This window comes from Pinus tabuliformis, chromosome 9, assembly GCF_031772625.1.
Source record: "Pinus tabuliformis cultivar Carrire ecotype Pingquan chromosome 9, CPIR1, whole genome shotgun sequence".
Classification (NCBI taxonomy): Eukaryota; Viridiplantae; Streptophyta; class Pinopsida; order Pinales; family Pinaceae; genus Pinus; species Pinus tabuliformis.
Genome location: NC_142307.1, coordinates 1,310,023,962 through 1,310,051,014, shown reverse-complemented (window position 1 = coordinate 1,310,051,014; position 27,053 = coordinate 1,310,023,962). Strand labels below are relative to the sequence as shown.

Genomic DNA, 27,053 nt, shown 5'->3' with positions numbered 1-27,053 from the left:
AATTGGACTTGGTCACCAAGAGAGCCTACCGTGCACATTTACTGCAAGCTTCTTTCGGAGTGCAACCACAAAGGAGTAATGGAAAAGTTGATTGATCACTTCCTCATTCCATTTTACAAATTAATATTTGAGGAAGAACCACCTTGCATGTCATGTGGGGAAATGGAAGCAGTATTAGAAATCATAGATTGGTTTTACTAATTGGATGGTACTTTCCTCAGAGTGTTTGGTGGATAGAAGTCTCCACATCTTCTACCAAGTTATGTCATCAATAAGTTTGGTCATGCAAGAAGTTTCTTACCATATTTCGATGGGTTTATTAGTAGTTTTGCACAAGAAGAATAAAGCACCTTGGCCCACTCTTCCTTTACAAATTGGACTGTATGAAATCAAGAATTTGATTTTTTTCGACATCGAAGGCAAGAAGATAGAGAAATTCACATTTGGTCATTTGGACTTCAATTTATACAATCCTAGGAATGTTTGTAAACACCACTGTGAAAGGATTCATTTTCAATGGCCAAGAGAAACATTTTACAAGCTCGAGGAGGAGGAGATGAAGAATTATTATAATGCCTCCAAGTCCCATGAACCATTTAGATTTGTAGGAAAATCACAGGTTACTCTGCAGAAGGAAGTCACTCCAAAGTTAGTACCAGTAGGAAGGCACAACCTCGTGCACGAAAAGGGAAAGAGGAAAGTTGCACACAGTCCAGTGGAAGAGAAGATCCACAATATGAAAGTAGATCCAATCATCCTGAAGGTGGCCATTACAACAAAAAAGAGGAGGAAGAAGGAGGAAGAGATGAAGCAGAGGGAATAATAAGAGTAGAGGATATTGGAGGAAGAAAGGTAAAGACATAAATAAGAAGAAAGGTGGAGAATAGAAGAAGAAGAAGCAACATGGAAACAGGTCGAGGATAAAGAGCTGAACCAACTACTAGAAGAGGAGAGCGAATAGTTATAGGACAAAGATCTCGCTCAATAAATTGAGGATTTGATTGTCAATCAAGACATGGAGGTGAAACTAGAGCTATTGAACTAAGGTTTTAATCTAATATTGAGCACTTAGTAGGTCACCATTTAGTCTCCCCCTCAATAATAGAGAAGGCTCTAAGCGAGGAATAGGAAATTTTTCCTCTTGATGATGGTCCAGTCATGGACATGTAGAATCTGAATTACAATGAGCTTCAAAAGAAAATTGTACAATCAAGGAAGAAACATTTCCTGGATGATATTGCATCTCCTTGATTCATTAGAGAAAGGGTGATTGTGGCAGACACTACGAGGAATCCAAATTCCATTGTCACATCTAACTTGGCCTTCGTAAGAGTAGAAAGGTGAAACACGGAGTATCTGATTGCTGAGAACAAATAAATGGCAGAGAAATTTCAGGTTGCTAGGAAAGAAGTTGAACAACTCCAAGAAAAGGTACAAAACGCAGTTCCCGCACAAGTATATCTGGAAGAACTTAAGGCAACCATACTTGGTGAAGTGTCGACATTAGGAGAAACCATGTGGAGCCTTTATGAGGAGCTTGTCACCGTGCATAAAGTAGTTGTCTGCTTGCATGACATGCAACAGAAGTGTAAGGATAATGCTAAATCCCTCAAGGTTGTCCATACAGTCATCACTGTTGTTCATGAGCGGTCAATGCAATACAAATGGGTAGTGCCCAAATTGGCAATGAAAACAAGGCAACAAGCAGAGTTGGAGAAAGCACAAGTGCACATGATCATTCAAAGTAACAACCTCCCCACATTCATTGTCAATATTGATGACTCATATGCAAAATTGTACAACAACATGGATTTCATGGTGAAATCGCACAAGATCCCATCACTTGGCTCACTCACTGAAGCCAAACATAGGAATTAGGTCAAGGAGGTTGAAGAATACTTTGATTTGTTCAAATAGATCGCTACCAAGGAAGATATTGAAGTGAACAGGAAAACATGTAGAAGTACATTGGTGGCCGTGTCTAGATCAATACCATATTGCTCCTGCTAAAGAAGGAAACTCATCCTGGTTTCAAATCAATGTACCTCAATGCCATGGAGGCTAGAGTCTGCCTCTAGCCTGATCCCATCGCATAGTTTGGAGTATCCATCCCGTAGTACAAATCTTGGCACCGTCATGTGACTAAGAAACTACAAGTCAAAGCTGTTGAGCTAGATTTTCCCCAAACTCAAGCTTAACTTGTTTTTCTAATTAGGCTATATAGTTGGATTTACCTAATTTTGTCCTATATGGGTACGAGTATATTGTAATATTCTTTTGTAATTAATTTGTAAGTGAAATTCCAAGTGTCAATTGTGGAATGTGTAGAGTCATTTTGTAATGAAGTTGAAGAGTAATGAGAGAAGTCCAAGGGTCACAAAATAGAGATGCATAATCACCCCTTTTGTAATAAATATGTCCTCGTAACTCATGTAAAGGGCTTTTGGGGAGCCAAGATTTGGGCTAGGATTTTAGCTTAGGATCAAGAGCTTAGGAGTTTTGTTGAGAGCCTTGGCTTCTCCGTAGTATAGAGGGAGTATCTTTATTTGGAGGAGCAGGTGTTTACTTCATGTTCCACTATTGAGACTAATGGTTTGTTAATGGTATATGTATGATTGGAACTTTCACTTTAATAAAAGCTCACAGCCAACAAGTTTTCATGCATATGTTGTGAATATAGTATGACTATTCTTGTTATGTTTGCAATATATGTTGTCTCACTTATGCTAACACTTATGAACTATTTCGTTTGCATTAGTATGAATCTTGTTGAATACATGTTGTTGTATATTTCCATCATGGTTAACTTGTGAACTATTTTGCAAGCTAACTTATGATGTCTTTTATGCTCGTGTGTTCCTTTCAAGATGCGTACTATTATAGGATTCTAAGGGGTTCACTCATTTTCCCCTAATTGTGTTATAAACTTTCATACATCGCACTTGAAACTTCACAAAGTCACACACTTGTTTCAACAAAGTCATGAATACACCATTCTATGTGTTATTACAAGCAAGGTACATCATTAAAACCCACTTCTTCGACAACTGGGTTGTATTCTTGATGGGGCTCCTACTACAAGCAGTGTGAGGCCTAATTATGACTTCATATCAGGGAGGATCCCTGAATGTTGGAAGGTCCAACAACATTAATAGGTGGATGGAATTCGTTTTTTATCCAAGCGAAAATGTTTCAATATAGTCAATCCCTTCTATTGAGAAAGTAATTTGGTATCTAATCTGTTATCACTGACAAAATTTCAATGCTAAATGTCTGCAAATAAGCACATGAATCCTTTTAGCGGTTTCGCAGCGCTACATGTTTAGGTGGTTTCGTAGCGCGCTACGAGATTGGGGATTTGTCCTAATCCATAGCAACTGTCATGCAAAATAGCTCTGCGGTGGATTTTTTTTACAGGTGGCATGCTCTCAAGCTCCTGCGTGTATGCTTGTTATCAATTCTGAATCTCGAAGCCTCAAAGTTCATGTAGGAAAGGAAGCTGCTCGCAAGAAGGCTGAGAAATTGGAACTTTTAAAAGCAGAAAGGAAGGAGAAAACAATGACATTATTTCGACAGTCACAAAAACATATATTCTACACCGAACCTAGTAAAGTTGAAGCTGGGAACTCTGTTACAGTCTTTTACAACCCATCTAATACAGTTTTGAATGGTAAATCTGAAGTATGGTTTCGGTGCTCTTTCAATCGATGGACTCATCGACTTGGTGTTCTTCCACCCCAGCGAATGATCCCGGCAGATAATGGCTCCCATGTGAAGGCAACTGTTAAAGTGCCACTAGATGCATATATGATGGATTTTGTTTTCTCTGAAAGAGGCGATGAACATGTTGGATTGTATGACAATAGAAATGCTATGGACTACCATGTTGCTGTGGTTGGAGGAATTCTGAGGGAGCCACCAATGCACATTGTGCATATAGCTGTGGAAATGGCACCTGTTGCAAAGGTTGGGGGACAGTAGTGATGGGTTTGGAGCATCAGGACGCCCTCAAAAGCAAACTCGTATGAAACAGAAGTTCACTAGTACAAATAACTTTGGCAGATTCTATTCTAATCTGTTGCAATGTAAATCAGAACCTTCAAATTATGGTTGTTCATCTCCAGTAAAGAAAAGGAGGTCTGGAGGTAGTAAGCCCCGTGTTGTTGGAAAAAGAACACCACGCTTTCCTGTTTCATACACACTGGAAAAGCAGAATTCTGAAGTAGTGCTGTTCGGTAAACAAGAGCCTGTCCTTGATGGCGATCATGATGATTATGATGTTGCTAAAGTAGTTGCATTGACATTAGCAGAGGCTTCACAGAGAGCAGCCTCTCTTCAGGTTTCTTGAACACCTAGACTGATAACATTACAGATGAGATCATCTCCTGTCCAAAACGGTGATTTTAAAGGTTCATATACTCGGAATGAGTCAGGAGGATCTGCAATCAAGCTTACTGGGTTTACAATGGATGAAGGCAGCCTAGAAGGTAGTCAAGAAAGCAAGGTAGATTGGTGAAGAATGTTCCTTTGTCCGCCGAAGATCCTGAACTCAATGGATCAGGTGGGCCTGTGTCAGACCCGGTAATACAAAATCCTACTGCAAGTCAAGTTAGCTTAACGACAAGACTTTGAAGCAGGCGCAAAATGCCTTTAGAAAAGGTTGTGGCTTCAAAGCCTGTGGAATGTCCAGATAAATGTGAGAAAATTGTATGCAATGAACAATCTGAGCGACTACACAATGCGACTGTGTTCTGCCCTCATACGGTCACAGATAGGGCATCAAGTTTGAAGGCCAAGTTTATTCATTGCTTATCATCTGCTAAGGTGCGTCGTTGGTGTACGTATGAGTGGTTCTACAGTGCCATTGACTGGCCATGGTTTACTCGAAATGAGTTTGTGGAGTACTTAAATCATGCAGGCCTTGGGCATGTTCCTAGACTTACTCGTGTTGAATGGGGTGTTATACGCAGTCCACTTGGAAAGCTACCCAAAGGCCATTCAAGCCCTACAGAATTAATTCCAGATGAGACGCTGGGTTCACTAGTACAAACGGTTACCACCAGTAACCAGTCCCGAATCACATTTATGAATTCTGTAGGCCCTCAACCTGAGTTACCGAATCAGACTGCCACTGATCAAGCCTCAAGCAAGGATTCGGAGGTCTCTTTCTTTCAAGTTATGAAAGTTGTATTTGACAAGCATGATTTGAGCTTTGTAGAGAAGGTTAATTTTCCAGAAGAGCAGGTTCTTCGTCTCTGTAACGGAATTGTACCTAATTCTTCGTCTCTGTAATGGAATCAGTTTCAACTCCTTGAATTAACAATCTTTGCCGACAATTGGCTTCTATGGGGACAAGCGAACGATGAGTGGAATATTGAAGGAGATGGGTGTTATAGATCATTCCATTCATGCGCAAATGAAGGAAGACAAATTCGAACCAGGTTTGTATGTTGGTCTTTTGAAGCGGCGCATAGTTGTTTTCTATTAGCATCAAGGTAATCATCTCAAAGATGCATCAAGGAAACAGGTTTCTTGCAATTTCATCTGTTATGTAGTGGATTTGTGCGATGATGTTATTGTGTGCGTTGAAGAGCATAACCTTCTGGGATCTATGTCGGTTTCTGTCTCAATCACTTCTCGTAGATTGAAACGAACTCAGAGGCTCAAAATAAGTCATGTCCAGAATTCTGAAGATGATGTCAGGGTTTCGCCCGGGTTCAACGTAAACATAGGTGAAGTCGACAATACAAACAATACAAAATAGAAGGCAAAGATTTTGCCTATTATAAAGGATGAATCTATAAGGGAACGCTCAGTAGTAGCAGAATATTGTTTTCCTGACTTTCCTTATGAGCAACGGTATTTTGGAGCAAATGAAGAGCTTTGGTCAGCCTATTATTGAGAAACTTGTGAACACAGAAAGAGATTTCATTGATAACTCATGATTCTGTTGGCTCGGGTGGGTTTAAAAATGAAAATACCCTGAATGTGGAGATAGATATAGGCTCATTTATCAGTGTTGAAGATGGTTCACTTTCGTGCAGTCAGGCTTCCAGCTCCAGCCAGATCATAACTGTTGATACATTGGAAGATCACTTCCAGATATTGAGCTTGGATCAAACAGAGACATAATTACAGTTGCTTCGGCAAATCCAAAAAGGTAAGCTGTTTAAACAATACAACAGTTTCGTAGCGCGCTACGAAACTGCTGTAGGTAGTGTTTTTAGCGCAGACAGGCAGTTTGGTATACAAGCGGGAATTTTGACAGAGAGGCACCTGTCCATCAACGAAGCTGCCAGCACATTTGGGAATATGGTGATGCTCGTCATTGTTGGGGTATTAAAAAGAGCTGGAGACATGCATCTTGAATTCCGAAGAGTGGTGGAAGACAAGGACCGGGAAAACAGGGCACCTATCTTGTTGATTAATGAACCATCTACGCAGCCAGTATCCAAAGCCAGCTTGTTCATTGCATTCTCCTCCAACATATCTCGACCAAAACAGAAAGTATACAGGTGTCAAGAATCAGAAAGTAACCATGCTACGAGGAGGACAGATTTGAGTTTTGAATAAATTAGGACCTTTTGTAATTACAGTTCAGCACTTATGTAATTAATGAATTAGTTAAACAGTAGATAGGAGTAGTTAATAGCAGCCTTCGAGCTCGCTCTAGGTGGTTAAGAATGTATTCCTATATATGGATCAGACTTGGATGTAATTGGGGTTGGATGTTTTTGAAAAAACAGAGTTTATATTGGCTTATGTAGAGACTTGTTACAGTAATATAAAAGACTACTTTTTTCTTCTCAGGATTCATACTTTGTTCAGATGCTCAAGATGTATGTGGCTTTGTCTTACCCTTTATGTTTTACAGCTTTATAGATACACAATCACTCTGAATTCACCTAGCTGCTCAGACTTCCTGTGTGTATTTATGAGTTGAGGTTCATTTGAGAAATGTTTTGAGTGTTTAAACATTACATGCCCTGACTTCCATGAATGAGTAGTTTTATGGTTTACTGAAATGGTGTTTGACTCCATGAGCCCAATGGAAGAAATCTTATGTTGTCTGTCCAACCAGCATGTTTATTAAGTTTTCATTTCAAGAGTTAGCCCTCTTAGTGTTAATCATAATCAATAGTTTGTTTGAGAGAGCCCTCTCTGACTAAGGAGGCTAAGCCTTAGTCTAAAGCCTGGTTTGAAATAGTTACATAAGATCTTGCTAAGTGGCAGCCCTTAGTATCTGATTTTGTGATAACATTTTGGTGTGTCTGCCGGGAGTCTGAAGATTACTCATTCCCGAAATCAATGGTTGAACTTCTGAAGGTAGCAGGAGCTCAGACATCTTTTGAGGCTGCAAAACTACCTTGGCGACTCCACACATAGAATAAGGTGACTCCACTGCTAGAAGATCAGTAGCTTGATGAAGTTTCAAGATGGATTCTACTGCAAGAATGAATGCCAGGTATGCTCCTATGGATCGGTCTCATATCCCTGGTTTTCCAAATCCTATGCCAAAGGTTGATTGGTTAGATGATCTTCCAATATTCAAAGATGAAAAGAAGGATAATGCTGCTCTCCATTTGGTTAAATTCCATATGCATGTACACAGTCTTAAGGTTCATTTCCCTGAAGATTGTCTCATGAAAATGTTTATGACCACTTTAGAAGGAAAAGCATGGTCTTGGTATAAAGGTCTGGAAAATGGTTCAATATATTCGCTTGCCAGTTTTCATGATGAATTCTGTGAAATGTATAAAGAAGGTCATCCTTCCTTATTGTTGCTCAAAGATTGCTGTAGACATTCTTTAAGTCTTATTCAGTACTTGGAAGATTGTTATGATGATGATGAATTTATGGATGAAGAAATTTTAGAGGCTCTTCATAACAATGCATTCCAGCACCAAGGAGACAGTATCACATCCCATGAAACGCAGCATGAAGAGCAGCAGGGGTTTACTTGTGAAAACCATGTTTTATCCTTAGATATGAATGTAGAGATGCAGCAGATCTCTCAGTCTTCGAACCATAAAGAAGATGAAAATGATTACACCCAGCAAGAAGAAATACTGGAGGAAATTTTCTATGACCCTCAGGCAGAGGAAAAGCTTGTTCCATTTTGTAATTCCTTGCAGCAGCTTACTTCAAATAATGATCATAATAGTGAGGAAAATTACATTGTTTGTGAGCATCATTTAGAAAGGCAGTTGGATAGCATATCAAATAAATTTGGTGTGGCTGAGGATCAGTTGTTTGAAGATACAGAAAGTTTTGAGAATCAGCAAACTAACCATGTGTTTTTTGACCCTATAGCTGAATACATGGAAAAGATTTACTGTTCAGGCGGCTTCCAGTTATATTTTCATGTTGAAGAACAGTTACACCTCATGCTGCTTCGGTTACTTCAGTATCTGGTTTATTTTTGTTTCAAGCACAGCCAAAGGACTCAAATGTCAGATAAGATAAAGGATTGGCTATATTGGAAATTTCACATTGATTGAGCAGGAAGAAGTTGAAATTGTTAGGGTAGGTAGGTAGGTAAATGCAAATAAGCTCAAGGTTGACTGAGCATTTTTTTTAGTAGATGTAGATTTCTTTTTCCTAACAGTGATCAGCAAGCTTAAGCCCGAGGTGAAGGCCCAAGAAGCTGGAAGAAGAAGTTTGTCAAGTAAATTTTACAAGGCACTGGAACTGCAGGTTCTTAGTGTACCACAAGGGCACACTATCCCAAGTGGAGCCACTGTTATCACTGACAAAATTTCAATGCTAAATGTCTGCAAATAAGCACATGAATCCTTTTAGCGGTTTCGCAGCGCTACATGTTTAGGTGGTTTCGTAGCGCGCTACGAGATTGGGGATTTGTCCTAATCCATAGCAACTGTCATGCAAAATAGCTCTGCGGTGGATGTATTTTACAGGTGGCATGCTCTCAAGCTCCTGCGTGTATGCTTGTTATCAATTCTGAATCTCGAAGCCTCAAAGTTCATGTAGGAAAGGAAGCTGCTCGCAAGAAGGCTGAGAAATTGGAACTTTTAAAAGCAGAAAGGAAGGAGAAAACAATGACATTATTTCGACAGTCACAAAAACATATATTCTACACCGAACCTAGTAAAGTTGAAGCTGGGAACTCTGTTACAGTCTTTTACAACCCATCTAATACAGTTTTGAATGGTAAATCTGAAGTATGGTTTCGGTGCTCTTTCAATCGATGGACTCATCGACTTGGTGTTCTTCCACCCCAGCGAATGATCCCGGCAGATAATGGCTCCCATGTGAAGGCAACTGTTAAAGTGCCACTAGATGCATATATGATGGATTTTGTTTTCTCTGAAAGAGGCGATGAACATGTTGGATTGTATGACAATAGAAATGCTATGGACTACCATGTTGCTGTGGTTGGAGGAATTCTGAGGGAGCCACCAATGCACATTGTGCATATAGCTGTGGAAATGGCACCTGTTGCAAAGGTTGGGGGACAGTAGTGATGGGTTTGGAGCATCAGGACGCCCTCAAAAGCAAACTCGTATGAAACAGAAGTTCACTAGTACAAATAACTTTGGCAGATTCTATTCTAATATGTTGCAATGTAAATCAGAACCTTCAAATTATGGTTGTTCATCTCCAATAAAGAAAAGGAGGTCTGGAGGTAGTAAGCCCCGTGTTGTTGGAAAAAGAACACCACGCTTTCCTGTTTCATACACACTGGAAAAGCAGAATTCTGAAGTAGTGCTGTCCGGTAAACAAGAGCCTGTCCTTGATGGCGATCATGATGATTATGATGTTGCTAAAGTAGTTGCATTGACATTAGCAGAGGCTTCACAGAGAGCAGCCTCTCTTCAGGTTTCTTGAACACTTAGTCGGATAACATTACAGATGAGATCATCTCCTGTCCAAAACGGTGATTTTAAAGGTTCATATACTCGGAATGAGTCAGGAGGATCTGTAATCAAGCTTACTGGGTTTACAATGGATGAAGGTAGCCTAGAAGGTAGTCAAGAAAGCAAGGTAGATTGGTGAAGAATGTTCCTTTGTCCGCCGAAGATCCTGAACTCAATGGATCAGGTGGGCCTGTGTCAGACCTGGTAATACAAAATCCTACTGCAAGTCAAGTTAGCTTAACGACAAGACTTTGAAGCAGGCGCAAAATGCCTTTAGAAAAGGTTGTGGCTTCAAAGCCTGTGGAATGTCCAGATAAATGTGAGAAAATTGTATGCAATGAACAATCTGAGCGACTACACAATGCGACTATGTTCTGCCCTCATACGGTCACAGACAGGGCATCAAGTTTGAAGGCCAAGTTTATTCATTGCTTATCATCTGCTAAGGTGCGTCGTTGGTGTACGTATGAGTGGTTCTACAGTGCCATTGACTGGCCATGGTTTACTCGGAATGAGTTTGTGGAGTACTTAAATCATGCAGGCCTTGGGCATGTTCCTAGACTTACTCGTGTTGAATGGGGTGTTATACGCAGTCCACTTGGAAAGCTACCCAAAGGTCATTCAAGCCCTACAGAATTAATTCCAGATGAGACGCTGGTTTCACTAGTACAAACGGTTACCACCAGTAACCAGTCCCCAATCACATTTATGAATTCTGTAGGCCCTCAACCTGAGTTACCGAATCAGACTGCCACTGATCAAGCCTCAAGCAAGGATTCGGAGGTCTCTTTCTTTCAAGTTATGAAAGTTGTATTTGACAAACATGATTTGAGCTTTGTAGAGAAGGTTAATTTTCCAGAAGAGCAGGTTCTTCGTCTCTGTAATGGAATTGTACCTAATTCTTCGTCTCTGTAATGGAATCAGTTTCAACTCCTTGAATTAACAATCTTTGCCGACAATTGGCTTCTATGGGGACAAGCGAACGATGAGTGGAATATTGAAGGAGATGGGTGTTATAGATCATTCCGTTCATGCGCAAATGAAGGAAGACAAATTCGAACCAGGTTTGTATGTTGGTCTTTTGAAGCGGCGCATAGTTGTTTTCTATTAGCATCAAGGTAATCATCTCAAAGATGCATCAAGGAAACAGGTTTCTTGCAATTTCATCCGTTATGTAGTGGATTTGTGCGATGATGTTATTGTGTGCGTTGAAGAGCATAACCTTCTGGGATCTATGTCGGTTTCTGTCTCAATCACTTCTCGTAGATTGAAACGAACTCAGAGGCTCAAAATAAGTCATGTCCAGAATTCTGAAGATGATGTCAGGGTTTCGCCCGGGTTCAACGTAAACATAGGTGAAGTCGACAATACAAACAATACAAAATAGAAGGCAAAGATTTTGCCTATTATAAAGGATGAATCTATAAGGGAACGCTCAGTAGTAGCAGAATATTGTTTTCCTGACTTTCCTTATGAGCAACGGTATTTTGGAGCAAATGAAGAGCTTTGGTCAGCCTATTATTAAGAAACTTGTGAACACAGAAAGAGATTTCATTGATAACTCATGATTCTGTTGGCTCGGGTGGGTTTAAAAATGAAAATACCCTGAATGTGGAGATAGATATAGGCTCATTTATCAGTGTTGAAGATGGTTCACTTTCGTGCAGTCAGGCTTCCAGCTCCAGCCAGATCATAACTGTTGATACATTGGAAGATCACTTCCAGATATTGAGCTTGGATCAAACAGAGACATAATTACAGTTGCTTCGGCAAATCCAAAAAGGTAAGCTGTTTAAACAATACAGCAGTTTCGTAGCGCGCTACGAAACTGCTGTAGGTAGTGTTTTTAGCGCAGACAGGCAGTTTGGTATACAAGCGGGAATTTTGACAGAGAGGCACCTGTCCATCAACGAAGCTGCCAGCACATTTGGGAATATGGTGATGCTCGTCATTGTTGGGGTATTAAAAAGAGCTGGAGACATGCAGCTTGAATTCCGAAGAGTGGTGGAAGACAAGGACCGGGAAAACAGGGCACCTATCTTGTTGATTAATGAACCATCTACGCAGCCAGTATCCAAAGCCAGCTTGTTCATTGCATTCTCCTCCAACATATCTCGGCCAAAACAGAAAGTATACAGGTGTCAAGAATCAGAAAGTAACCATGCTACGATGAGGACAGATTTGAGTTTTGAATAAATTAGGATCTTTTGTAATTACAGTTCAACACTTATGTAATTAATGAATTAGTTAAACAGCAGATAGGAGTAGTTAATAGCAGCCTTCGAGCTCGCTCTAGGTGGTTAATAGTGTATTCCTATATATGGATCAGACTTGGATGTAATAGAGGTTGGATGTTTTTGAAAAAACAGAGTTTATATTGGCTTATGTAAAGACTTGTTACAGTAATATAAAAGACTACTTTTTTCTTCTCAGGATTCATACTTTGTTCAGATGCTCAAGATGTATGTGGCTTTGTCTTACCCTTTATGTTTTACAGCTTTATAGATACACAATCACTCTGAATTCACCTAGCTGCTCAGACTTCCTGTGTGTATTTATGAGTTGAGGTTCATTTGAGAAATGTTTTGAGTGTTTAAACATTACATGCCCTGACTTCCATGAATGAGTAGTTTTATGGTTTACTGAAATGGTGTTTGACTCCATGAGCCCAATGGAAGAAATCTTATGTTGTCTGTCCAACCAGCATGTTTATTAAGTTTTCATTTCAAGAGTTAGCCCTCTTAGTGTTAATCATAATCAATAGTTTGTTTGAGAGAGCCCTCTCTGACTAAGGAGGCTAAGCCTTAGTCTAAAGCCTGGTTTGAAATAGTTACATAAGATCTTGCTAAGTGGCAGCCCTTAGTACCTGATTTTGTGATAACATAATCTATCATTATGTCTTTCAACAATTCCATCTTAGGCATACTTATTTGTATACACCCATTTTCATCCAACATGTTTTATTCCTTTTGGAAGAGGTAAAGGAAACCAAGTATTGGTCATGATTAAGGAATGATATTCACCATTAATTGTTGTGTACCAATTTGGATGGACAACATATTCTACATTTGGATCTTGTATATTTAAAATCCAAGCCATGGGAGAGGAGGCTCACTATAACTATGAAACTATACAATGTCGATATGAAGTATCACAAGAAACATCACGAACCATTTCCCATGTTGCATGGACCCATCTAGGAAGTTGTAGTGTTGGTTCATGTTCATGTTCAATAGAACCCACTAGAGGAGTCTGTATAAGCAAAGGCATATTTTCATCCTCATAATTATCTAAAGAAGAGGAAAACAAAATAGGAATAATAAAATAAAATTTGGGGATAGAGTATGGCAAAAAAGATAAATTAGATTCATGAGTTGAGAAGCCTTCAACAAACTGAACATATCTCCTAATAATAATTTCATTGGGATCAAGTTGAAAAGTTTAATAATAATTTCATTTGGATTCTCAATCAACAACAAGAGTATGTATTCATAAATGCTATAATACTGTGCTTGATAAAGAAGGTATATCCACAAAAGTTGAACACCTTAAGAATACCACTCACAAAAATGGATAAAATATCAATACATTGGTGTCTTATATGGCTAAAACACTCAAAGAGTGAAATGGTCCATGATCACAACCATTTGAGGAAATATATTCATGCAAAAGGAAAATATTGACATATGAATTTCTCATAGAAAATCATCAACAAATATCCCTTCGTGCTCTTTAAATAGATATCATGGATCAACTAGGAGTTACAAAATGGATCAATAGTTATTTTTGTTGAGAAGAAGACGAATTTGTTGGGTGTGGAGCTTGATTATCTTCTTTATTCAGAGGTATCACCGCATTGGACCCCAGTTCATAATGTGGTGGCAACGCTAACCGTAATATTTGCGCTGCAAGGGGGGTCCACGGGGGGCGGTTGTGATCTTTGGGAGCACCCCCTCGGCAGGGGATCAGGGGCAGCACCCCAGAAACTAAAAATAAATGTAAAATTTCCTTGTAAAATCTTGCAATTTCGTAGTCAATCTGGGTCGTTCATTAGGTGGAGACCTGACAGTAGAAGTTATGTTTAATTTAGGGTTTTTTTCCCTAGAAGCCAACCCCTAGCTATATATGAGGGAATTGTATTGCGTCTATGCAGACCTGTATTCTGAGTGAGAACGAGAGAGGAGATTATGTGAGAGCGAAGAGGGAATTACAATGGATATGTTGTAGGTTGTATCTTTTCAATTTTTTGGTTAATGGACTGACTGTTTCTCCGTGGACGTAGCCCAAATTGGGTGAACCACATATATTTGTGCCTCTCTTGTTTTATGTGTTTTATGTGTCTATATTTATGCAATATATTTTATGTGTTCCATTGCTCTGTAATATATAATTATCTAACTATTGGTATTAGAGCCGAAGGTCTATTTGGCTGATAAACTCGTAGGAGAAAAGGGTTCCTGGTTCAAGTGGGAGCAATGGCAGAAGATGGTAGGTTTAAGGTCGAAAAATTTAATGGCCAAAACTACCAGTTGTGGAAGATGCATATGGAAGATTATTTGTACCAGAAAGATATTTACGAACCATTGAGCAGAAAGGCAAAGAAACCGATGAGTATGACATACACATAATGGGATTTTCTTGACAGAAAGGCACTTGGAACAATACGGTTGTGCCTAGCGGCATCAGTAGCCTTTAATATTTCAAAGGAAACAACAACAAAGGGTTTAATGAAGGCATTGACCAAACTATATGAAAAACCCTTGGCCTCAAGTAAGATATTTCTTATGAAGCATTTATTTAATATGAAGATGTTAGAAGGTGGATCTGTTGCTGATCATTTAAATGAATTTAATACAGTTACCAGTCAGTTAAGTTCTATAGGGGTAACTTTTGATGATGAAGTTAGGGCTCTGTTATTTCTATGCTCATTTCCAGAAAGTTGGAATGGTTTAGTTATGGCCATTAGTAACTCTGTCTCTGGATCTAGTACTTTAAAGTTTGATGATTTTGTCTGTACAATCCTTAGCAAGGAAATGCGACAAAAAAGCTCCGGTGAGACATCAGGTAATGCTTAGACTATAGAGACTAGGGGAAGAAAAATGGAAAGAGGAAAGAGCCCAGGATATCGCAGTAAGTCAAGGAAAGGAAAATCCAAGTCCAGATTAGGGATAGTGTGCTGGAAATGCGGGAAAAAAGGACACCTAAAGAAACACTGCAAGTCTCAGAAGGGAAAATAAGGTGATGCGCAACAAGAAAACAATCATGAAGTGAATGTGACAGGTGATGTGTTGCAAGATGCTTTGATTCTTTCATTGGAAAATATTATTGATGTCTGGGTGGTAGATTCAGGGGCCTCATTCCATGCCACACCTGATAGGAAAAATTTTCATGATTATGTTCAAGGATATTTTGGACAGGTTCGATTTGGTGATGATAAACCTTGTAAAATCATTGGAATGGGTACAATTTTCATAAAACAATAGAATGGAAATCAATGACTATTTAAGGAGGTAAGGCATGTTCCAGATCTGAAGAAAAATTTGATTTCAACAGGGCAGTTGGGAGGTGAAGGTTGTGTAACAACTTTTACAGATAAAACCTGGAAGGTCACTAAAGGAGCCTTGGTAATAGCAAAAGGAGAAAAGATTGGTACATTGTATTTATGCAATGGTATTTATAATTCTGTTAATGATTTAACCTCTACAGGAGAAGATACGACATTGTGGCATCATAGGCTCGGGCACATGAGCGAGAAGGGGATGCAGATTCTCCAGTCAAGAAATTTGTTGCCAAGTTTGAAGCATGTTGATTTAAAATTGTGTGAGAATTGTGTTTATGGAAAACAGAAGAGAGTCAGATTCCTCAGAGTCGAGAAAGAAAAGAAGAACGAAAAACTAAAGCTTGTGCATAGAGATGTATGGCGACCTGCTCAGGTATAATCTCTCTGTGGCTCTCATTATTATGTTACTTTTATTGATGATGCAACTAAAAAAACATGGATTTATTGTATTCAAAATAAATATGATGTATTTGATACTTTCAAGAAATGGAAAGCTTTGGTTGAAAATGAGACAAGAAAAAGGTTAAAGTGTCTCAGACAAGACAATGGAGGTGAATATTGCAGCAAAGAGTTTGATAGGTACTATTCAGAGAATGGAATTCACAGAGAGAAAGCAGTTCCATGAACACCACAAGAAAATGGTGTGTCAAAAAGGATGAACATGACAATCATGGAGCGTGCAAGGTGCATGATATTGCATGCAGGATTGCCTTTACAATTTTGGGCAGATGATGTAGATACTGCTAGTTATCTAATAAACAGAGGGCCTTCAAGTTCCTTGGATGATGGTATTCCAGAGGAGGCATGGACAGGTAAAAAGGTAAACCACTCATTTTTAAAGACTTTTGGTTGTGAAGCCTTTGTGCACATTAATAAAGAAAATAGAACAAAGTTTGAGGCAAAATCAAAGAAATTTACCTTTATTGGATATAGTGTTAATGATTTTGGTTATCGCTTTTATGATTATGAAAAACAAAAAATCATTAGAAGTAGAGATGTCATATTCAATGAAAAGGTTTTGTATAAGGATCAACTATAGGAAAAGAAACAAGAAAAAGAAAACAGAGAATACACAGTGCTTGATGAGATCACAAAAAAAGTGAAGGTGCTTGAAAATCATAATGATCAACAGCCAGAACAACAACAACAACCACAACGGAAACAAGCACCTCAAACACCTGAAAGTGGTGTTAGAAGATCTACCAGGATAACTAGACCCCCTGAACGATACTCTCCTTCATTATATTATGCATTGTTGACTGATTCTGGTGAACCAGAATGTTATGAAGAACCAGTGCAGGTAGAAACCAGGAAGAAGTGGGAGCAAGCCATGAAAGAAGAGATGCACTCCTTAGCACATAACCAGACTTGGGACTTAGTCAGGTTGCCTGTAGGTAAACCAACATTTCAAAATAAATTGGTTTACAGGTTGAAGGAAGAAGATGGAGGTAGAAAAAGGTATAAAGCTAGACTTGTGGTGAAAGGGATTGCTTAGAAAAAGGGTATAGACTTTGATGATATATTTTCTCCTGTTGTTTAAATGACTTCAATCAGAACTATTCTAAGTCTAGTAGAAACTGAAGATTTGCATCTTAAGCAGTTAGATGTAAAGTGTTGGCTTTATGGGCCCTGACCCAGGTTCAACAGTAGTCAACCAAGCATATCCCTACACTACTGGCCCTTTCGGCATTAGCCCGCGGAGCGCAGATCGAAGTCTCACCCGAAGCAGTATGGGGGGATGCAGGAGCCAAGTTTCCGCACCCTAAGATAGTAGTGATGTCGATCCACACTTCTTGATCCCGCCTTCACGCAGATCAATAATCCTTTAGGGCTTATCGATGTTTCTTCTCTTCCACCCTTCAGTACCTCCGCGAAGGTAACTGACTGATCTTCTCGCAACCCTAACCAATGGTTCAGGTACTTACGCGCCCCTATGGCTACGTTACTATATAAGTTCCCAAGTTATCTTAAGTGTTACCTAATCTAACATGCATTTACAATTATCTTTGCGTAATCCTGTATTCTTGCTCACGTTCAATTAACATATATAATCACATATATTCGCGCATCAAATAAGCATTATAATGTAAACCCAGATTGTAACATAATATAATCAGATGCATTAAACAAAGACAAGATACACAGTGATTTGCAAAATTATTCTCTTTATTTATATCTCAAGTTTAGTACAGACTCTATCCACCTTAAGCACACAACTGCAGGGTTCCCCACACTCAGCTGCAGACTTCTACCCTAGGCCTTTGCTCACTCAGTTGCAGAGCCTCTACCTATGGTAAGACCCGAGAAAACCTAGAAAAAACTCTTTTTCTACTACTTCTCCTTAACTTCCTCTTTTTCTCTTAGACTCTTCTAAGACTTCATTTTTATACAATCCCATGGTTCGTAGACCATGGGTAGATCTTTACAGCCGACATGAGACTTTACAAAACAAGGGCAGACAACCCTTTATGACTCTTGATATCTTCATGCTTCGCAACCAAAAACTGCAGAGACTTTTCATCTTTATTACAAAATTTGGGCTTTCTTCCCAAAACATGCGCTTTTCGCCCCAAAAATGACTCTTGGGGGAACCAGTTCCCAACAGGCCCCCAACACAAACATGGTGACTCGCCCTCGAGTCACTCTGTGGGCATGAAGATCTTGGCACAAAGACCCCCCAGCTTGACCTGTATGACTTCTACCTCGGGGTTCACTGTGTAGCCACCTGCTTTATTTCGTCGACCAACTGCTATGTTGCTGGCCCTACACTGTCAGCCTAAAGCTTCTACTGAGTATCCTGCAGACTAGCCAACTTGCCTTCAATGGAGGTCGTGATCAAGTAGGCCTCATCCAACCAAGGATTCAAGCAAGCCTTCAACATTGCCTCTTTGTGCTGAGCTGCATCTACCTGTTCCTTCAATGCCTTGGCCTCCAGCAATTTCGTGAGTCTTTGTGTGAGGGTGACAGTATGCGTTGTTCCTTTGACCTCGTCGTAGTGCCGTTGTAGCTCTCGCACCTCTGTTTCCAACCTCTGCACAGTAGGGTCTTCTTGTAGGTTGGTTAGTACATCAAATGACTGTTCCAAAAGTGTTGTGCAGTTCACCACTGCACTTTCTACTGCCGCTATTTCCTCTGTTATAGCAGTCACGTGCTTCTCCTTGACTTCTGGCGGAGTCAAAGGTGGGGCCCTCAACTACAATTCTGCAATTTGGAGGTTTAGCTCCAGCTGAACCTTGGCCAACTTTGTATGGGTGTCGTGCACCCCCGTAGCGAGTTTTCAAATGCGCACATCTACCGGCTCATCCTTAGGAATGGCCAACTCCGGGACCATTCGACATGCTTCCTCCACGGCCTTAATCATGCGCTGATTCGTGTCAGTGAGTTCCATCATGGAGGTGATGGCGGAGTCTCGCTACACACCCATCTAAGTATTTTTGATCTTCTGCTTGCTAGTCACCTACAAAGAACACTGTTCGTGGGCCCTTAGTTCCGCAATTACCCCATTCTGCAGTAGGTGGAGCACCTCGCTAGGAAGTGCTACCAAGTTCAGCCCTACTCCCTTGAGTGCGCTGACAGTGGGCCTGTCAGCTTCGGTCTCTGTCGTCAGTGCTCCATCTGGCAGCACTATGGCTCGGGAGTCCCTCATGCGCAACATCCCGACGACTTCTGAAGTACCAATGGTCAAATTGGTGGATGTCACGCCAGTCTGTGATGCCCGCATCTGTAGCTCTCATAGATTGACTTGAATAGCCCCCAACGCCTACTGCTGTTGCTGCTCAAACTGTTGCAGCAATTCCGCAGTGGCATCCCACACTGTATGTCCAATGTGGTTTAGATCCCCCTCTGTTAGGGTGATCAAGTCCATGGACGTCTTGTTGCCCTTAGACTTCTTCTGTGGCCCTACTTTTTCTTGTCCCCTTGGATGCTTGATACAGAATAGAGGCGTCTGCGGGTCCACTCCTCCATGCTCTGTATGATCGTCCTCTTCTTCCTCTTCCTCTGGGGAGGGTGACTTCTCTTTGTCAGAGCCACGCTCCTCTCCTCCTATCCGTCCGCCTATCTCTTGTGTGGCAGTGCGGTCTGCCTTAGCCTTAACCTCAGCCTCCTTTCTCCTTTTCTCAGCCAGCTACCCCATCTTGAGTTTGGCTTCTTCCATCTTTCGCTACATGGATGTCTTGCTGGATCCCGCAGTCAAGTTCGAGGTAGTGTGTCATTGTGCCAGCCAGCTGTCAATAATCTCTTAAATCGCATCATCCATCGCCAAGTAGGGAAAGTCATGCCACTTCTGCTCAGGGTCCTTCTGTGCCCTTATGGATACATGGTGGAAATCAACGTTAAATTCTGTGTATGGATGCAATTGATCAAAGACAGTAGGTGACAACTGCGGCTTGCGATTGATGGCCATGTGCACATTCATCTCCATCAAGATCCAAAATATCTTGCTATCCTTGATCCGTTGAGGATCCTTAGTCGCCCATAGCGAAGCGTACTTCACGGCCTCAGGTAGGTCCGACGCGACTGAGGGAAATTGACTTTCTTCAAGTAACTCTTAGGCTACTAGCACGATGTATAGTAAGAGCCACACATAGTGGAAGGTCTTGCTGAGATCCTACACCTCGCAATAGTTTGCGAGGAACTCATCGCAGAGGTAGCACACCTAATTAAAATGAACCCCCTCCACGCATTGGGCCACTAGAGCTATGATTGGCGTTGGTACTTCATCGAAGCGACACTTCCCCATGACCTTCCCTGCCAATATCTGTGTGGCCACTTTGACCGTAGGGTGGGAAATACTTGTAGTCACATAGTTGCATGGATTCTTTACTAATTCGAACTTCTTCTTCATGGCCTCTCCAAAGGCCAGCTCACCTGCCTTTCCACCAAACATCATAGCCGGATTCTCCCCTAAATATGGTAGCCTCGTGATCCAATGGATTAGTCTATCAATGATGGGTATCGGCTCGTCCAACCACAGACATCCATCATGTACCAAACACAACAGTTGCTTGATTACCAACATGGTAATGGGTGTGCGATTGTAGTGCGACACCCATAGCAGGTTGAGCAGGTCTGCCTTATCCATGCCTTTGATCCACTTCCGTGGTTCCAATGTGGTCATCCCGGTGGTCTTATGGAGAATGTGGTGCATCAGCTGGTCTATCGCCCAGTGAGGGAATCGCTCGGTGTCAGCTAAGTCCCAATCCTCAAATTTCAACATTGGAATCTGCCTCAAGTGCAGTCCTTCAAAAACAATATTGTCTAGCAATAGAGGTGTGTACAAGGCGACCTTGCTCTCATCAATGTCCTTAGGCACCTTGGCATGCCCCTGCACGGATGGACGTACTCAGGCAATTTAGTAATGGGGTCAGACCCCTCAACTTCAATGTCCTTCATTTTTATCCTAAGATCCTCATCGTCCATTGGGATATCCTCAATTTCTTCTTCCTCTGGTTCTAGGTTAATTGTTTTGCCCTTTTCTTGTGTAGTGGTTTTATCCTAGGTGACACGCGCATTGGCTGTGGTGTGGCAACCTACTTTCCTTTCTTGCCTTTCGCACTGTCCTGGATCAGGGTAGGCCTTGGTCTAGGCAACCGTGGCGACTTGGGTATCTCTGCAACCTCCAGAGCAGCTCCTTCTGCTTCCATAACAACCTCTGGCACAACCCCTTCAGCTGTCATTGCTTCCCCAATATCTACGGTTTCTGCTAATGTTGACATGACGCTATTCAACAGTTCTTGTGTCTCCTTTAGCAATTTATCAAACACCGAACTCACTATCAGAGCTTCAAATAATTCACGGTTCATACACGTCTGAGAGCTCAACAACTCAATGCACAAAATGCCAAGTGTTCTTTTTTGGGAAGCCACATGTAATTTATAGGCCATTTTGAATTCAAATCGAACTGTTCCCCCCAAAATGCTCTCACCCATAAATTTCATCTTAAATGTCGCCCCCAGCTCCATTTGGCTACTTTTTCATAATCAAATCATGAACAGTGACTTTAACGACCACTTTCCAGCTGACCTGCTCGGTTTTATCCCGGTAGCGCAAAATTTTGTGCGTTTGTGTGGTCTCTGTGACATATCCTTGTTCTGTGCAGGTTCCTCATCGTGCAGTTCCCCAACCCGGGCTGTGTAGTTTATAGTCCCGCTCCTCCTTTCAGCTGCCTGGAGCGCTATGACTATGATACCTTCATATAGTCACCTAGCCAGATCACTAATTTATGGCTTCAATCAACTACCATTCACCTTTCCTGGGAAGGGATCCCCATTTAACTTAACCAACTGAACTGCTCCATTGTCGATAATCTCTTTGATGACATAAGGCCCCAACCAATGCATCCTAAATTTCCATAGAAATTTATCAAACTTGTTGTCATATAACAAAACTAGATCATTTACCTTGAAGGTGCGTAGTTTAATGTGCCGATCATGCCGTGCCTTTTCGCACTTCTTTTGAACTTGTTGGTGAAATCCAACGAGAAATCAATCTTCCTCAAACTCTGCTAGCTGTGTGAGCCTCTCTTCCAAGGCTCCGTCGTCTGCCATTCTTGTGAGTGCTGCTATGCACAGAATAGGTACAATGTATTCCATTGGAATCACAACATCTATGCCATACACAAGTATGAAAGATGTTTGCGCAGTCAACTTCTTACAAGTCGTTCTGTAAGCCCATAGCACCGCTGGTACACGCACATCCCAGTCACTTCTCTGAGTATTACAGATCTTTGTCAGTGTGTTCTCTAGTATCTTATTGAAAGATTCCACTGTCCCATTAGCCTGCGAGTGATAAGGTGTCCTCTTCTGATGATACACCTGAAATTCTTCTGTCAACGTGCTAATTGTTTTATAAAGTGCGTATCGCGATCCCTCATCAAGATCTTTGGACAACCAAATCTCATCAATACATATTCAAAAAGAAACCTCACTGTTGTCGCGCCAGTACAGTCCTTCATAGGCTGTGCCTCCACCCACCTAGTTAGGTACTCAGTCGCAGTGATGATGTACCACGCACCTGTTTTCTTTCCTGGAGGCTGAATTGGGCCTACAAAGTTGATCGCCCATTTCTCGAACGGTTGTAATGACAAGTGCAAAATCAATGGTAGCTCATCCCTCTGCGATGGCCTGCCAATCCTTTGACATGCGTCATAGGCCCTACAATATGCTTTCGCGTCCTTATGCAGAGTTGGCCACCAAAATCCAACACGCAGAACCTTCTGTGCTATTGCTTTTCCTACATAATGTCCTCCTGCAGCTCCTCCATGAGCCTCCGCGAGGATGTTGCTTCGCTCAAATTCAGGTACATAGCATCACAATCTTTCTTCTGAGCCCATTTTGTGCAAGTGTCCTGTAATGACATAGAAGTCTACTTGTATTCTTCCAGCTTGTATACCCTTCTGGAGCAGTCCCCATTGACAAGAATTGTATGATATCTTCGAAGTGATTGTCTGCGATGCGTACCACAAAGAGTTGTGCATCAGGCAGTCCTTCCTCCAAATTAGTGGGCTCATCTCCCGTTTTAATGCACGACAAATGATCTGGTCCCACGTTCAATCATCTAGGCTTCACAATAACTTCAAAATCATACTCCTTGAATAATAACAACCACCTGTAGAATGATCCATATAAATCTTAAAATTTCCACCCAATAAATATTGCCTAAACTTTTGGAGTGCGTATACCATGGCTAGTCCTTCGCGCTTTATAGTGGAATAGTTCTTCTCAGCCTTGGACAACTTCCTCCTCGCGAATGCGATAGGATATTCCAATTCCCCCTTGCCCGCCTTAGTCAGCATGACCCCCAACACAATACATGAGGCATCCACGTGCACATGAAATTCCTTCTTCCAGTCCGGGAAGACTAGGATTGGTACGGTGACCATTTTCTCTTTTAGCACATCCAAGCTCTTCTGGCATTCATCACTCCAAGATCACGTAACATCCTTTTGCAACAATTTCTCCATGGGTGCGGTGATATGGGCATAGCTCTTGATGAACTTCCTATAGTATCTGGTATGCCCTAGGGTTGCAGCTGTTTCACATTCCTTGGCATCTCCAAGTTGATTATCACCACGATCTTCATGGGGTCTACCATCAATCCTTGGCTGCACACCACATGCCCCAGCAGGATCCCAAAAGGGACACAAAACATACACTTCTTCAGATTGAATGTGATTTGGTATCTTTGACATGTATCTAACATTAAGTAAAAACTTTCCACATGACGCTTGACCAATCCAAACACCATCCAATCGTCAAAGTACACCTCCAGGAACTTATTAATGAAGTCTTTGAATGCCGCAATGACTACGCCTGAAAAGATTGCTGGCGCATTATTCAACCCAAAAGGCATTATAGTATACTGAAAACATCCCCATTCCATCACAAAAGTCATCTTTCTTCTATCCTCCAGCGCGATTTTGATCTGATGATACCTAGAGAACACATTAGTGAAAGAGTATGCTTCTTGGCCGCCTACATTATCTAGGACTACATCAGTGAACGGGGCCGGGAAGGGGTCATGCATGCAAGCATCATTCAGCTTCTAGAGATCCATGCATATCCTTATTTCTTCTTTCTGTTTCTTTTCCTGAACCACTATTGGGCTTACCTAATCGAATTCCTCCACTGGTTCGATAATTCTCGCCGCATGCAAACCCTTTACTTATACTTAGGATTAAGATGGTAAGGTCTATGTTTTACAGGCTTCGCGTTCGGTTTCAGGGTGATCTTCATGACAACCAGGTCCCTTATTATCCCTTTTAGATCAAAAAACTTTATGGGGAACAAATCCTGATATTCACAGAGGAGCTCAATGACCTTGTCTACTGTCACATCATCCCAATAGTCCCCAATATTTGGAAATTTTGGTTTTGCCTCTGTGCCAATGTTGACCTGCCTGGTTTTCAGTGGCATGGTTATATCGGGATCCTCTATCTACAGGCCTTCAACCTTGCGGTGACCTTCAATTTTCAGAATATTAATTTTTTGGGGATCCTTGTCTCCTTCTTCAACAGTCATGTTATAGAATTCCAGTGGTTCAATCAGGTTGGATCAGGTCCAAAGGATCTTTCGGTATCCTAAAGATCGTTGCTTTAACCTCCTGTAGCACTGCTTCAATACAGTTAAACCCATCCTCAAAGCTGAACGTCATTAAAAATCTCTGGTGCAAGATATCCCATTCTTTAGTGCCATGGTGGAGCTCAGTTTCCAAGTACCAATTCATTGGTATGATGCCCAGGGTATGACAAAATAGATGCACCCATTTAGGTGGAGGCTTCACACCATAATCCTTATTCCATTTAGCCAGGTGATCAGGTAGGTCATCCCTTCCATCATACTTATCTGTCATCCACACTTTTGGCTATTCAGAATGTATCCTCATCATCCTTCTATAGTCATGCCAATCACCGAAACTATCCTTGTGCGTACCCCACCATCTTGCAGGCGTAGTGCGCAGTACCCAGTCCAAGGCCTAGAAGCAATGTTTCTCTGGCACTTCTCTTTCAAATGCATCCAAAAAGCAATCAACATCTGTTAGCCCATCATAATGAGGCAGATCCCTGACTTTGGATGACACACAACGCAACGACTTGGTCATCATATTAAAACGCAGCGTAGATAATTCATGTAGCTGGTTCTGCCAATGCTCCAATTCTTCATCTGAATCTGACGTGTAGGAGCTTTTGCGATCCCATGCAATACGTCTGTCTGCTGTCGGATTCACCCAATCCTAGTCTCGCACCATTATCTTGTAAATCTGGTCTAGATTGTCATCACTTTCATAATCTTGGACTAGTTCTATATAGCGTGGTCCCTCCGCGGGATCTAGTGGCACCACTACGCGGAGCGACTTGTTTTCAAATATCATCTTCCGCTTCTTCAAGTTGATTACCCCATTCATGTCAATGGCCCAATCGATTCCAAGGAGCGCAGGGTAGGGATTGCTATCATCCACAATCTCTATTACCTCAAAATCCGCCAGTGCACTTGCGCCCTCGATGTCAACTGTGACCCCTTGCAACCTCCCCATTGGGATAATTTTCTATTGATTCACCATTCTTAACTGTATCAGAGACCACTGGAGCATAGGTCTCCCCATTCTTTCCCAAGTCTATTTTGGCAAAACATTCACATCAAACCATAGATCCAGGATAACTTGGTCCATCTTGTATTCCCCTATCTGCGCGGTGAGTCTCATCTCCCGCCCAGTCCTTGCCTTGTGCTTGCCAAGCTTCCTGACCATGCATGGTTCACCAGTAGTGCCATCCTTACCAGCGCACCGATTGATCAGTTCCTATAGGCCCTTCACAGCCTTACTGTCACAGAGCAGCTTCATGCAGGTCTCCAAGAACGTGGTAATCATGGATAGGTCCATTTTTTGAACTGGTTTCTCTTGACTTCCTGAGGTAGAGGCCTCAATGAAGCTTTTATTTTCTTCGATAAATATTTCTTTTGTGCACTCCAAATCAAACCCAGTCTCCTTTTCTGGTGCTTTTTGGACCAATTTGTCTTCTACAGGTTGCTTGCCTTTATCCTCCCCTGTTGTAGTTCCGCTTCACAACATAATGTTACCTTAGGGTCTTCCGTGTGAGGCTCAATCCTCATCATCTGGAGTTTCTGCGTTGGTTGGGGAGGTTGCGCTCCCTTTTTTCAAATATTAGCCAACAATATAAGGCAATCCTTAGTCACATGGTAAAACTAAGTGCAGTAGTGGCATGACAATTGCATCGGAATCAGACAGTCCCTCGTGTAGTGTCTTGGGCCTTCGCAATTGTAACAAATCAGTTGCCCTCGACCTCTCCTAGGCCCTCCTCCACCTCGGCGTTGATTGCACCCCTGATACTCACCTCGCGTTCCCCAATGCCTTGGTATGGAGGTCATGTTTCTGTCTGCACCCTGTATACGGATGTCCTGTCCATCATCAATTAGTAACTTCGACAATTTCTCTCATCATGGCCTACTGATTGACAATAATTGCAAAAGAGTCATTGTGATGTTTGCACAAATTTCTATAGCAAATGGAAATTATCAGTCGTATGTTTCCCTTCTACCTGACATGTAGAACACCATAGCGCAGGACCTGCACTTGGCCCTGCTGCAGTCTTCGGTCATAGAGGCATTGGTCCTTCTGCTGCAACATAGTTTATGAAGACTGGGCAGTGATACTTGTCATGCCCCTAACCCTTGCATTTTATGAACCAAACTTCTTCACGCACCTTTGGTCGAGTAGTTATGTCCTGCTTAAAACTTTGCATTTCGAGACAAAGGTTTTGCAACTGTGCATAAATATGCTGAACCCCCAGATTTGGATCTTGCATCGGCGTTTCATGCAGTCTCATTGCAATCTCCAAGGCTTCTACTTGACTCTTAATCTTCTATTGTGACAGCACAACCCTTAGGTGAGGCAGGAGCGAAGCCACGAACCATTCGCAGTACTGCTCATCCGTTAAATTCATATTAGCTTCGCATATTTTACACTTGAATCTCTGATCCAACTCCCAAAGGGGTCTCACTTGGTTTCATCATGATTTCCTTGAATCCCACAATCGACTGCGCTTCAGACTTAGGCCTATTGAATTCTTTATTCAGCGTAGTTTATATCTCTACCAGCGT

The 27,053-nt window shown here is 41.5% G+C and overlaps 1 protein-coding gene and 1 pseudogene across 1 annotated transcript; one reads left to right on the top strand and one right to left on the bottom strand.

Annotated features, from left to right (window-relative positions):
* Positions 1-8,945: 8,945 nt before the first annotated feature.
* On the top strand, positions 8,946-9,482 carry LOC149153354 (soluble starch synthase 3, chloroplastic/amyloplastic pseudogene; annotated as a pseudogene).
* A 12,441-nt stretch (positions 9,483-21,923) lies between these two features.
* LOC149153353 (uncharacterized) lies at positions 21,924-25,470 on the bottom strand. Its single transcript, XM_089443795.1, has 2 exons — positions 25,408-25,470; positions 21,924-22,253 (listed from the first exon to the last, which is right to left on the bottom strand). Exons 1-2 carry the CDS (start codon positions 25,468-25,470, stop codon positions 21,924-21,926), a joined length of 393 nt encoding a protein of 130 aa, XP_089299921.1.
* Between the last annotated feature and the right edge of the window lie 1,583 nt (positions 25,471-27,053).